Source organism: Gallus gallus, chromosome 14, assembly GCF_016699485.2.
Source record: "Gallus gallus isolate bGalGal1 chromosome 14, bGalGal1.mat.broiler.GRCg7b, whole genome shotgun sequence".
Classification (NCBI taxonomy): Eukaryota; Metazoa; Chordata; class Aves; order Galliformes; family Phasianidae; genus Gallus; species Gallus gallus.
The window spans coordinates 6,549,345-6,562,675 of record NC_052545.1 but is presented as its reverse complement, the minus strand read 5'-3'; the positions used below and the strand labels follow the sequence as shown (position 1 = coordinate 6,562,675).

The following is a 13,331-nucleotide window of genomic DNA, read 5'->3' as shown; positions in this document are numbered from 1 at the left end:
CTCGAGGGAAAGGAGGGATGTGTTAGGGAGGGGGGTCTGTCTTCTTAAATAAAACCTAGAAAGCACTATGAATTACATTAACCCTCTGCTAATTATTATTATTTACACCAGTTAACATTAGTTGATGTCATCTGGGATCAAGCGGCGGACTGCTATGCGAAGTAGGCCCAGAGGAAGACCCCTGCGCATATGCTCAGTATCAAGTTGATGTTCAGGATGTGTTTCACCAGCGGGTTCTCCTCCAGGGAAGCCATGGGACGCTCGGGTTTAGCTGGCGCCACATCCTCAGGGTTCTCCTGTCTGCGTTCCATCCCACAGAGCCACAGGAGGGTCCTCACCAGCTTCGAGTCCTTTTTGGTGCCAGTCGGACCTACAGAGCCAGCACAGAGCAAGGTGTAAGTGTCACCAACAGCAAATCCCAGGTATATGTCAGTATAGCCCTGCACAAAGGGTTTTGATGCAGAAGTGCATCCTCGCTCTTTAAACGAGTATGCTAGCTACACTGAGGTGTGGGAAACCCTGCAAATAACATCTATTTGGGGCTGTAGGGTCTGTTTCTTTCTACCTTAGAGGTCTGAGCTCAAGCTCTGCTCTTCCCAACATTTTAGGAAGCAGTAACAGTACCAAACCTAAAAGCCCATCTCTAAGTACTTGGAGCCCATCAGCTTCCTTTGCCACGTGCATACTGTGTCCACTTAGGGCTACTCCACATTACATGTGCGGGAAACGAATTCTCCCAGCTTTGGGGTGGGTTGGGCCATGTGGGACAAAGTGCCAGTTTGCAACAAGAATAAGACTTCTCAGCACTGGGAGATCTGTGCTTCACTTCCTCGTTACCTTACTGATCTTTTCCTTAGCTTTTTATAGATCAGAGGAATACACAGCTGCACAGTTGCATAAACAGAGTCCCAAGCCTGGCAAAAACAAGTGATGGTAATCATTGCTGGAAAATGCAGAATGAGTTGCTATGCATGTTTGTACCTAATACCGACAAGTACAAGTTTTAAAAAATGTAAATCCTCCTTCACTGATCTGTCAAGAGCTCCGCCCAGGGCTCTGGGTTCTCCCTGCTGCTAGAGTCCATCAGAAAACATCACTGAAAAACAGAAATGGAATTTCATGAAAGTAATTGTGTTTTTCCTCCACCCTCCCCTTTCAATCACTTCTCCTTGCAGCAGGTGCAGGCAGCGCTAGGCTCTATGCAGGACAGTGGCATGGCTTTCTGTATCCCATCCAGCTCCTTCTTGATTTCAAGCATATGTAATGCCATCAAGAGATGGAAAAGAAACTAAGCTTTAGCTTAGGTGAAACTGTCAGGTAAAAACCCTTTAGCATGCCCTGAAGATACAGAAATCCAGAGGAAGCAGTTTTAACTGTTCTTGTCTTCAGAGCCTTTACATAACGCCTAGAGTTGTTAATTGTAGGTGTTACTGAGTACGGTGTTGGGGCACTTACATTTGTTATCATTTGTACTATTTTCAGAAGCAATGCTTATATCAATCTGGAGAGCTGGACGCTCAGCTTCGCGCGCTCCTTTGGCAGTGTCAGGAGAAGTGCTGACCGATAGGTCTTTCTTGGCTGGAGGATCCCCACGTGTGAACCAGGTAAGCCGACTTATCTGATGGCATGAAGAGTGGTGTTAAACTGCTTTGCGGTCGCTTAAAGGACTGCCTGAGCAGTACAGCAGCCTGCAGAGAGAACACTGTGAGGGGTCGAAGTCTGTTCTCCCGCTCTGCTGGAGCAGGTGAACGGCTCAGTGCTCCGCTGCTGGTGGCAGAGCGGCGGTGGATTAGTTTTATCTGCAGCCCGAGAGCTCTTGGAAGGATGGAGGTCTTCGCTTTTGGTTACTCTGTGGCTATCACTGGATGCAGCCTGAGTGGGCCAGGGAAGGGAGCAAAAGAATGGGAACTGTGGCCAGTGAGGAATGACTCACAGAACGGGGGATGTTTAGAGAAGAAAAGAGAGATGGGAGATAGGATCATTTTCATCAAATACGTCAAAGGCTCATTAAAGAGGAGTGTTCTCGATACCAGTGACAGGGCAGACAGGAAGGGATGAGCACAACACGAAGCTGGAAAGATTCAAGTTGGAGAAGAGGAAAAACTTCTGCCAAGAGGGGCAGGATCTCGACCTGGCGGTGCACCTCCCTCTGGGGGTTTATGGGGGTGAGTTCACCACGGGTCTTTCAGCAATGCCAGGTTAGTCCTGTCTCGAAGCAAGAGATGCATTGGCTGTATGATTTCTGAAGGTCCCTTCAGGCCCTCCTTTCTGCTATTTACGTTTTTTTGTAGCCTCGGTATGTCTATTAAAAGTAGTCAAACTGGCACAAACCTGTTCCAGAGGAAGTGTGCTCTCTGCCCTTGATTTCTCTTTTCTGCGAGTAAAAATGGTTCCTCACTAAATTAGTAAGAGTTCATAAAGATGACCCAGAAGCTGGAATTTCTTGGAAAATAGAGGGAAAAAGCTAGTTTGTTATGCATTAAACACACATGTTTGAACTTAAGAACAGCTCTTTGTAACATCAACTGTTGACCGGTTTCCAGGGTGGAACTCTGGATGTATGGGACCAAAACCTGAAAAGGAAAGCAGCAGGGTGCTGGAGCAAAGGAGGGATTGCTGTTACAGATTGCTGCAAGTGTTTTCATAGACTAAGAATGGGTGGAAATGCCCATTTCCAGATTATTTATCTCCGCCTCATTCCCATGGATGTAACGTGGGGCATCCATTTACCAATAAGGGAAGAAATGTGAGGGATGGACGCACCATTTCCTCTGAGGGGGGTTCCGTCAGCAGGCTGACGAGCAGCACGGTGAGCGTGGAGGCGGCCGCCAGGACCATGGAGAAGTAGAGGTAGTGCATGTAGCGCAGCACGCCCGGCCGCGTGTCCCGCTCCCCGCACTGGGGCTCAGGGAAGATGAAGTCCAGCACCATCCGGATGACGCCCATCAGCAGCCCGAGCACCAGGCCCCAGAACGCGCCCTAGGAAGGGAGGGTTATTTGCTGGAGCAAGGAGCGTGAGCTCAGCCAGGGCTCAGGGCTATGAGCTTCCAGGCTTGCTGGTTTTTGTTTGTTTGTTTGTTTGTTTGTTTGGCAGCTTCCCTCCCCTCCCTTTCCTACTCTGTTTAATCTAGGTGTGCTGGTGGTGTTACAGTAGCGCGGTTCCTGCCCTGTGTGGGGACCAGTGGGCCATTGAAGAGGGATGTTTGCATCCCAGTGGCTTCTTTAACCACAGGTGGTAGCGATTGCCCTCCAGCTAAGTGAAGCCAGGTTTGGGAAGGCTTTACCCCATGCTTAGCACCAGGTGAGGAGCTGCAGGCTTTGGATTCCTGGTGCCATGCTCGTTAACAACATGGGACCCCTGGTGCAGATCACACAAGTGCATCTAATGAATGGCAAGCAAGGCCCTAACGAGCTTCAGGTTTTATGAAGGATGCCCTGCAGCCAAGCAATGCAGTCCTCTTGCTGCTTGCAAAATGCCTTTTGAAAAGCACTGGGAATTCCTGCCTCAGGGATGACTGTGTCCAGCACTGCCTAGAGGGGCTGTTACCTTCTCATTTGCTCGCTTCCAGAAGCAGCCCAGTATGAACACCATTGCCACAGGGGGCTGCAGGTAGGAGCTGATGGATTGGATGTAAATGAAGAGTTGTCCACCCTGGCCAGCCTGGACCAGTGGGATCCACAGGATAGAGACCACCGTAAGTAGCAGCACAAAGACCCTATGCAAGAAGATGTCAGTATTGTTAGCTCAGATGTTTCTTCTCCAATTGTCCATCTTGCAAAACTCCTCCTGAGATCACTTGTAACCATGAGGCCTCAACTTTAGCACTGCAGTAAATCTGTGTGCTACGGGGCTCTTGGCCTGCCCTCCTTTGTAGTGGATCCCTTGCAACGTACCTGTCCCAGTTTTCCATACCTGCCAACGATCATGAGCTCCCACTCGGAGCATCGAGGCCGGAAGTGTTTCCAGAGGTCCATGGTAAAAATGGTGCTGGCACTGTTAAAGATGGACGTGAGGGAGGACATGAGGGCTGCTATCATCACGGCCATCATCAGGCCTCTGAGTCCTGGAAGCAGAAAGATCTGTGCAGCCTCATTGAGAATCCCAAATAACCACTTGCTGTATGCTGTCCCTCACCGCTCCTCCATCAAGCCCAATGTAACCCCACTGAATTACAGCTGCAGGTGTTTTCCCCTCTGGCCTCTTCTGCTCAGGCTGCTCACCTACAGGCAGGAGCTCTATCACCAGCTTTGGGTAAGCGATATCAGAACAGCCGGATGGGTTGCCACAGATTTTTTGACAGATCTCCGGTTCTGCACAAGCCACCAGGTCTGAAATAAGCAAGGCAAATGAGAAGCAATGTTCATGAGTCACAAGAAACAGTATTGCTGAAGTCTGCTTTTGGAGAATTTGCATTCTGCTAGTTGTAACTGGGAGGAAATTTTGTCATACTTTGGGCACTTGTGATGCACTGCAAAAGCTGTCTCAGCTGCACAGAATGGACACAGCCTGAAGTGGTTGTCAGAGGGAGCAGAGCTCTCCTTCAGCACTGACCTGGGAAGAGGACCCGGCTGATCATGCCCGGCATCACCATCATGAAGAGTGGTAAGATCTTCAGGTAGGAGGTCATCAGGGAGCCCCCCTTGGCGTGTGAGAGGTTTTTAGCAGCAAGGGATCTCTGAACGATGACCTAGAGAGAAAGAAACTCAATGGATCTGCTGCTGGGTGGAGCAGAGCCAGCTCTGTGGTGTGGTTGGGTCATGTACTGCTCTTTGGTGTGGATTTCATGCTGTGTTCGTTTATATATTCTGTTCTCTAAACTGTTGCAGTTGTAGAAAAGTGAGCACTGGGGTGGAGGTGATCAGACCCCTGCAGAGCTGAAAGAGTTTGAGAATGCCTCACATCTTTACGGACTGGGATTAACAATGAGGCACATTCTCCCCTCTTTCTACATTGAAATAATTCACAAAACCTGGTTGTGCTTCTGCAGTTTTGCGGTGTGAGGATTGAAAGCAACACGTTTTACTGCACTGCTGTCAGAAATAGTGACTAGTCTAGGCTGTGCTGCGGCCCTTAGGTCTGCAATCAGAGTCAAACAGCCAAGAACATATCCTCAAAACCAAACCAAGGCAGAAGCAGTGACACACCTGGTCAGTACACCAGTACCACAGGGACGGGATGGTCATCCCCACCAGCACCCCTGGCCAGGGAAGGTCGGAGTTAACAGGGTCCCGGAAAATGTGGAAAGCGTCTTCCCTTGGCAAGCCGCAGCTGCTGTTCTCCTTGCGGGTGCTGGGAATGGCATCAAAGTATTTTGCCTGCAAACCTTCCAGACCGCCAACTTCAACAAAGCCTAAAATAGGTCATGAGAAGTAGTTATCATGTCTCCTGTGCTCTTGGCTTTAGTCTCTATAGTTTGCTCGATAGACAGATAGCTATAGTCTCTATAAATCCTCCACAAGTGTTCTTTAAAATCAGGAGTTACTGGCTTGGCAACTGGCCCATGGCAGGGGGTTGGAATGAGATGATTGTTAAGGTTCCTTCCAAACCAATCACAATGGCACTGTAACCTATTCTACAATTTTTATGCTGGGCAGGGGATGGCATCACGCTGTAAACCTGTTGGCTAGAGATGATGCTTGTTCATCTTTTATACTACCTCAGAATCTACTTCTTTAATTAATTTTTTATGGAGTTCTCGTGCATTTTTACCACTTAAGAACTACTGTAAGATTATTTGATTTGAGAAGACTATATGAACACGTATTTCTCCAGGAAAAAATATAAAAAGCAGTTCTCGGAACACCAATCAAGTAAACATTTGTAATGACCCAGTGTGTTTGTAGTGCTAAAGCTGCTGTAAAGCTCAGCAAGGAGGAGCACTCACTGAAAACCATGAGGCTGATGGCACCAATCAACATGATGAGGGTCTGCAACGCGTCCGTGTAGATGACGGCAGCCAGACCACCTGTGGGAGCAGAGAGCAGTGCTGGGATCCGCTCCGACCCCCTCGGCAGCATCCTGGGGAGCAGTGCCGTGCTGCTCTGCCCGTACTCAGCCATCCCTGTGCCTTGTGTTTCACATCAGAATGAATCACCACTTTGTCACCAAGAAGCCAATGTCCAGTGTAAGTACTTCTATGGGAAATGCATGGAAAAATTCCAAAACAAAGCCCAGGCTGAATATGGAGGAGGAAAAACAGCAGAGGTGGAGGCAATCTTTATGAGCAGCATCACCAGGGGTGAGCGCTGGGAAAGGAGCAACCTTTGTTTGTGTGGGATTTGTGCTCGCTCCGTGCATGGCTTTGTTCCATTTGGCCACTCTTAAGCCCCAAAAGGGCGCCCAGGACTGACAATGCCTTTTGCGTTACGCAGCTCATTGCTATGTTAATCCCTCATACACTAGAAAGCCCAGAGGAGGAACTGCACTGGGCACATGCCATGAGCATCTCTTCTCTTAAGGAGAGACTGCCGTGCATCCATATCTGGCATGGCCTCATAAGGGGCATTCATATACTCACTCCTGGTGATACTTTTTAACAGGTGAGTTACCAATTGCTGTTCTCCCTGTTTTCCATACTCATGGCAAAAACAGATAGAATGTGAAATTCAGGGCCCCTACCAAAAGCATGAGGCTGTTTTGTGCATTACATGCACACGCTGAGCTGGACCTGCTGTGCTCCGACCTGAAACTCAGCCACGCACCTGCTACAGTGTAGACAGCAGTGATTGCTAGCAGGCCCGCCACAGCAATGTAGAGGTCCCAGTGCAAAGCTTGCTGAATGAAGAGGGCCCCAGCATACATATCAACCTATGAACAAAAATGAATGCAGTTGCTAGATGACATTACCCTGCCCCTATGAGCTGGTGATGCCAGGGAATGGACACACGGTGGTTTGCATCACAGTGTGTTCTTAAGGAGCATCCACAGGACCCCAGGAATGCAGTGCTCCCAGGGATCGGGCAGGTGTTTGCCAGGCTCCCGGCCCACCTGTGCCCTGTGTGCACAGGGAAATCACAGACAGAGACCTCTCTGCTTTCTCCAGCTCATGCAGTTCTGCACAGTTAATGAGCAGCTCGCGGGGTGTTGTGCAAGGCTTGCTCCTGTTATTCATTCCAGGCACTGCATCAAAGGGAAGCAGCAATAAATCACAAAACTCTTTCCGCCTGAGCACATACCAGCTCCCGCATTCCTGTTCATCCTGCAGATAGCAGCAGTAGGTGTTTGTGCAGGAAATGAACGTGCAAAGGGAAGAAACTGTGCAAGCTAGCCAGGCATACAAATCTAACAACAATGCATCCACTCAGCTTAACCTTCCAATGAGTAATTGCTCAGGATGCTGACATCTAGCTTTCCCCTTACTGTAGCAAACATTCAAATCCTTAATGGGGAAAAACATAATCATTTTTGTGTAGCTTCTCAAAACAGCTATAGCCCACCTTTCTAGGGTACTTTAAAAATATACCTCTATTTCTGTTAATCTTGGGAAGGGCCAACCATTGCATCATCTTTTCAGTACCTAAAGCAGGGCTCTAAGAGAGAAGGGGACAGACTCTGTTGCAGGGTCGGTAGTGACAGACAAGGGGAAATGGTTTCAAACTAAACTGGGAGATTCAGATTGGATATAAAGAAGAAGCTGCTTGCAGTAAGAGCAGAGAGGCAGTGCCGCATCCCTGCAAACACCCACGGTCAGACTGGACAGGGCTCTGAGCACTGATGGAGCTGTGAGTGTCCCTGCTCAGTGCAGGGAGTGGCACCACATGGCATTCAGAGGTCCCTTTCAACTCAAACCATCCTGATCTCTGTGATCTCAGCCTGGCTGGGTAACGCACTCTTCCAAAGCAGGTTAAATTCAACCTCCTACCATTTTTTTTTTCCTACTTACTGATATTTTGGTGAAGATATAGATGAACAAGTAGAGAATAGCCAGGAATATCTGGATTCTTTTTCCACCAAAGCGTTTCTGCAGGTACTCCGGCATGGTGGTCACCTGTGTGGGACAGGCGTGTTGGAGAGGCAGCAGCACACAGGGGCTCAGCCGGGAGCTGTGCAGCTGCAACTGAGGATGGCTGAGCTCCTGAGCCACGTGAGGGTTTGAATGCCAGAAAGTGACTGATGGACACAATGCCCCATTTACTTACTCCTGCTGCTATGTAAATGGGAAGGAATAACCATGCCAGCACCAAAACAGAAAACATGCCCTGCAAAACAAGTGGAAAGGAAGGTCAAAATGCTGCTCCAGGCTGCGGTCAGGTGAGGAGAGCATGTGGCACTCAGGGGCATGGAGACCTGGGGACTTTTCAGGCCCCCCAGCAGTTGGTGGAGGCAGCAGGAGGGCTGCTGTGCTGTGCCATACATATGGAGCCGTGCCATGCCATGTAATGCCACACTCACATTCCACTCATAGGCTGTTGCAGCGATTCCTGATGCAGCTCCTGACCCTGCCAGGCCAATGAAGTGCCCACTTCCAACATTGCTGGCAAACAGGGATGCGCCAACCTGGGAAGAGATGCAGGGGTCAGGCACTGTGTCCCTGGGGGGTTGGGGGTGCATAGAGGGGAGGTGGCAGGGAGACACTGTGCCAGCCAGCTGCCCTGGTCTTGGAGAAAGCCAGCATTGTTACTGGGCCTTTGCAAAAACACGGAACACATCTTTTTTCTTCTTTTTGGAGAAATGAATTCTGCATGGACAAAAGTCTCACTGTAACCTAGGGGCACAAGCAGGATAACAACGAAGATACTTACAGGCCACCACACCATCTGTCCCCCAGCCAGAAAGTAGCCTTTCACCGTGCTGCGTTGTGTCTTCCACATGGACTGAGAAAGCAGAAGAGCAGAACAAAGGATTACCTTTATCAGCTGATGCTCAGAACTGCACGGAGCACGTGGCTGGTCCCCCAGCGGGAGCCTGGCCTGTCCTCACTCCAGACCCACAATGGAGGCAAGCAATTTTGGACAAGAGCTGTGGACACCTGCAGTTATCAGAAGGAGTGCTATGCATTGCATGTATTACATGTTGAGTCCCGTTCTTCAGAGATCTCAAATGTTTTCATGGGATACAGCGAGTTCTGTATCGCATGTGGAGGCAGCAGCCATCCATCTCTGCCTTGTGACGGCCAGACTGTGCTTCTGCTATTGCAAAAGCCATGCCAGGAGGATGTCCTGCTGCCTTAACTGTATGTGAGGACCATTTTTAATTTACAAAATCTGCTGTCAGGACCTCACCACTGACAAACACAGATGATACATGGGACAGCAGTTCCTTCCCGAATGAACAAAACATTGTTAGTAGTACTTGGTACTTACACAGCCTCTTCCTCACAAGTGCTCTCAGTACCTCTGCAAACACTGGAGCTGAACAGCCCTTCTGCAGTGCAGTGAGGGCACTTCCCCAGGTTGAAGTAGGGGAAAGGACCTGTCAGCTGTGCCCTTCCACTCATATAGTTGAATTCAGTGAAGTGTGGCTTGATTCAAGCCAAAGTAAAATAAGTTGAAGCCCAAACAGCCATATTTTCCAATATAACAGCACTCTGAGTATTAAATTCTTACCCACAGCCCAACAGCCAGGACAAACACAAAGTACAGCACGAGGATAGTGATGTCTATGGGACCCAATGTCTTCTGGGGAAACACATCCCACTGGGGCGTCACCGATGATGGGGTGCTGCTGGTGCTCTCCATGGCTCCTTGTGCAGGATGGGTGCTTCCTCTGGGCATAGATCTGTAAAACATGGCTGTGTGGTTGCAGCACTTTGGCAGAAGGGGAAGCTGCTGACTGCTCCTGAACATCCCCAGGATGCCCCACTCTGCCCAGCCATGGGATCTGCTCTCCATTACCCTGCTGAGCTGAGGAGATGTCCCCTGGGCCCCACAGCACCGTCACCACCAGGACATCGAGTGCCTGCTCCTCCTTCTGCTGTTATGCCTGGTCCTCTGGCTACTGCTGCACTTGTAAGATGACACTTATAAGCTCCCACCTCAAAATGCTGGAAAAGGTGGGGCAGGGAAAGGCGATATCACCTGCTGCTGGGAAGAGGAGCAGCCCAACAGGTTCTTCCCCTGAGCCCAGCGCCCAACACAGCACAGAGACATCCGCCTGTGCCTTGTGCGTGGCTTTCACAACACCCTCTGGCCTCACCCATTTGTTGATACAAGAAAAGGCAGCTTTGACCCTCACCTTCCCTGGTGCCTAAAGAACTGTCTGAAGTGCAAGCAGCTGCTCCTGGGTATTGCTGGCATGGCCAGGTACATAATGTCCAGGTGTGTGAACAAAGCAGAGTGGGAATGGATAAGCAAAAGCACACTCACTGTCCCTACACATCGAGGCAATGTTGCAAGTGCACCAGTGATGGAAATGAAGCGGTTTCACTGGGCAGCACTGAAAAGTGTCCTGTGTCCCTGCTGAGCTCAGCCTCAGCCCAGGATGGGGTTGTGTTTATGGGAAGGCTGGGCAGTGGGCGGTTTTCAGGTGCAGTCCCATCCCCTGCCATACACAGCAGGCGGGTTGTGCCCTGAGGTAGCCACAACCTGGAACTGCAGTGCCAAAGCCCATCCAGAACCACATTCTGAATGGTGAGTGCTGAGAGCACAACCTATGGGGCTGCAGAGCGTTCCCTGTGCCTTACAACATGCCCAGGTTCCTCTGTGTCTTCTGGGAGTGCTACTGCTGCACCTCAAGGAGCGACATCTGGGCTGGCACTGAGGCTGTGCTGGCACGCTTAGCTTGGAGAAGAGAAATGCTCTTTGGTGTGCCAGCCTCAGGGAGCCACTAACCCCTCTGCCACCTCCTGCTTTCTCTTCTGGCAGCTCCCATTCTGCCATTTCTTACCAGCCCAAAGCACCTCCCATATCAGGTGCTGTGCACCTGCAGCGCAGTCTACACTGAGCTACCTGCTTTCAGTCCCACACAGGGCTTGGCTTTATGTTTTCCCTCTGCAATACGAGCAGCACCAGCCCTCTTTCTTGCGTTGCCAACGAGAGGGAACACACGGATGTGCTGGGGCTGTCCCACACTGAGCTGCATCTGTGGGTGCCACACAGAGCACAGGGACGAGCGCGGTGAGCTCGGCTGCTCCGGCTTCAAATCCTCACTCAGCCACGGCCCAGTGGAAATTTTGCCCGTTTTGTGCATTCAGGTCACAGCGCGGTCCCCCTCGGTTCCTGGCACAGGCGGCAGCGCTTTCCTCGCCAGAGATTGTGAGCAAGGAACATCCGTGGCATTGAAATGCGCCCGCTGAAGCCGGCCTTTATCAATGGTCCGAGGAGAGGCAGCCACGTGGGTGCCGAGGCACCGCCAGCGCTCTATCTATCTCAATGCTGCTGCAAGGGGATTTTTTAAAGCTTTCCCAGCTCTGCACCCCTCCTACAGTGACCGCTGCTCCCGAGGGTGTCCGCCCCGCAGCCGCCCGCAGCCCGGTGCCCGACCGCGAGGTAGAAGCCGGAGGACTTACTGCGCTCAGCTGGGTCTCATTCTGCTCCGTCGCGCTAGGCACCACCGAGCCTCTGCCAACTGACGGGCAGCTTAAATATTGCCAGAGAATGGGGATTTGCCAGCGGAGCTGTTAACAGTGTCACAAGGAACGAGGAGGAATATTTATAGTCAAAGTTAAACTAATTGCCCGAAGTTACTCGTTCAGTCTCCTGCGGCTCTGGTGAGAAGTACGTTATTTTTACTATCAGCGCTCATAGGTCAAACTCCAAAGAGTGCCATCCTCTTAAGCAATCTGCGCAGCTAATGAAGGGACAAGTAACAATGAAAGTCAGCGCCGATGTCCTCGCGGGCTGACACCACAAGACACAGGAGGGAGCTGACAGCCCTGTGTCTGAATGCGTGCCTGAGCCTTACAAAGGGCAGGATTCAGCCGTGGGATGGGGTCCGACTGTGAGCCTGTAGGTGAATCCCAGGACTGGGTTTCTTTCTGAGACCAGGATGGATAAGCGTTTGCAGTCAAATAACGTGCACTGAATGGTGCTGAAGGGACCTTCCAAAATGAGAGGCTGCAGCAAGAAGTAGGGGTGCAGCTCACGCCCAGGCAGAACTACCACTGCTGGCTGCCCTTGAGCAGAGCCTGTGAGTCACGTCACGTCACAGCTCTCTGTGCTGCCTTTTGGGAAACCTCACTTCTCTTAAAATCTCCGCTGTTAAAATGAGAATTCCAACTTTCACCTTTCCTTTTGGCTTCTCTAGATAGACAATGGAGGAAAGTTAAATATGTAGTGATGAAAAGGAGCACCCCAAAGCCTAGCAAGCCAGAAGCAAAGTAGGAAAACCTGTCTTTTATCATATAGATTCACATAGCTCACACTGATGGCTGGAGGTGCTTTTGTTTGGTCTGCTAGAATGGGAAATGCCAGGATTTCCTAAATTGTGTTAGAACAACGCAGAACCCCAGGGGCCATAACCCAGGCACCCAGGTGCACTGTGCTACCTCCAAGCTGTGCAACTTTTTGACTTCCAGCCCTTCCCCTCTGTAGCTGAGACTTCAGTTTGTCCCTTTGGCAGCTCTCACAGCCCAGGAAAAAAATGACAGCTTACGGCACTTCTAACATGGTACAGAGGAGGAACATTCAGACGTGTTCCAGCATGGCTTGGAGATGTCACAGAACCATCAGAGTTGGAAGGGACTTCTGGAGATTATCTGGTCAGCCTGGTGCTAGTTTATCCCACCCAGTCTTCCAGCTGGAGCTGCAGCCAGGACTTCACCATGGCTTTGCTGAAGCTGCTCTTTTGTTGTTGTTAATTTCCTCCTCATTTCTTGCAGGAAAGAATGAAACCCCCTGGATATTCACACTTGTGAAGTGCAGTCTGGGGTCACCTCAGGCCTGCCCCATAGCTGGCTCCTTCCCAAGGACATGCTCCCCAAGAAGGCAACCCAAGGCCAAGGCTGTGGTGCTGAGGATGGGCTGGGCAGGGCTGGGCAGGGCTGGGAGCTCCCACACACTGCATGAGGCTGGGAAAGGATTACTTAACACAGGGAGTTATCAGGGACAAACCAGTGAACACATGGCGAGCATTGCTGAGGCTCAGACTCAATGCCTGCATGTGGGACACAGTGTCTGCAGCGGTTTGCAGGGCAGCTAAAGGAACACCAGGTTCTGGGCATGGCATGTGCGTGTGTCCACGATTGACTTCTGCTCACAGGTTGGTGCCAGCTCTGCGCAGAGCCCCCAGGGAGCAGCTGCCATGGAGCAGGCTGCTGTAAACAAGCTAAACTGCAACTAGGAAATCTGATAGCAGACCAGCCCCTATCTCTGCTGGTGGCATAAAGAGAGATAAATCACCCCAAGGACATCGCCTCAGCTGCAGCCAGGAATTCCTTCTCAGAAGGGAACAA

General features: G+C 50.7%; 1 protein-coding gene across 12 annotated transcripts; it reads right to left on the bottom strand.

The window, feature by feature from the left end:
• Positions 1-72: 72 nt before the first annotated feature.
• SLC5A11 (solute carrier family 5 member 11) lies at positions 73-11,639 on the bottom strand. Of its 12 annotated transcripts, XR_005839969.2 has the most exons (17): positions 11,448-11,639; positions 9,547-9,718; positions 8,743-8,814; positions 8,393-8,497; positions 8,140-8,199; positions 7,884-7,988; positions 6,703-6,808; positions 5,886-5,966; positions 5,146-5,351; positions 4,553-4,688; positions 4,222-4,329; positions 3,914-4,064; positions 3,548-3,716; positions 2,764-2,979; positions 1,456-1,618; positions 982-1,096; positions 344-370 (listed from the first exon to the last, which is right to left on the bottom strand). XR_005839969.2 is itself a non-coding variant. In XM_015294476.4 (16 exons), exons 2-16 carry the CDS (start codon positions 9,712-9,714, stop codon positions 1,074-1,076), a joined length of 1,869 nt encoding a protein of 622 aa, XP_015149962.1. In that variant the 5' UTR covers positions 9,715-9,718; positions 11,448-11,639; the 3' UTR covers positions 73-1,073. The 12 variants fall into 12 exon arrangements, 8 of the variants coding, with proteins under 8 accessions (XP_015149962.1, XP_414862.5, XP_015149960.1 ...); XR_005839971.2 differs by adding an exon at positions 2,332-2,442 and having other exon boundaries at positions 73-2,205; XM_015294476.4 differs by having other exon boundaries at positions 73-1,096.
• Between the last annotated feature and the right edge of the window lie 1,692 nt (positions 11,640-13,331).

What these genes read in the sequence shown, in the direction of transcription:
- SLC5A11 (XM_414862.8), bottom strand. Translation starts at nt 9,714, where the DNA reads ATGCCCAGAGGAAGCACCCATCCTGCACAAGGAGCCATGGAGAGCACC. An exon ending in GAGCTCATGATCGTTGGCAG is followed by an intron (nt 3,717 to 3,913) that starts GTATGGAAAACT and finishes CTTCTTGCATAG; the next exon opens with GGTCTTTGTGCTGCTACTTA. An exon ending in AACCCCCCTCAGAGGAAATG is followed by an intron (nt 1,619 to 2,763) that starts GTGCGTCCATCC and finishes TCATGCCATCAG; the next exon opens with ATAAGTCGGCTTACCTGGTT.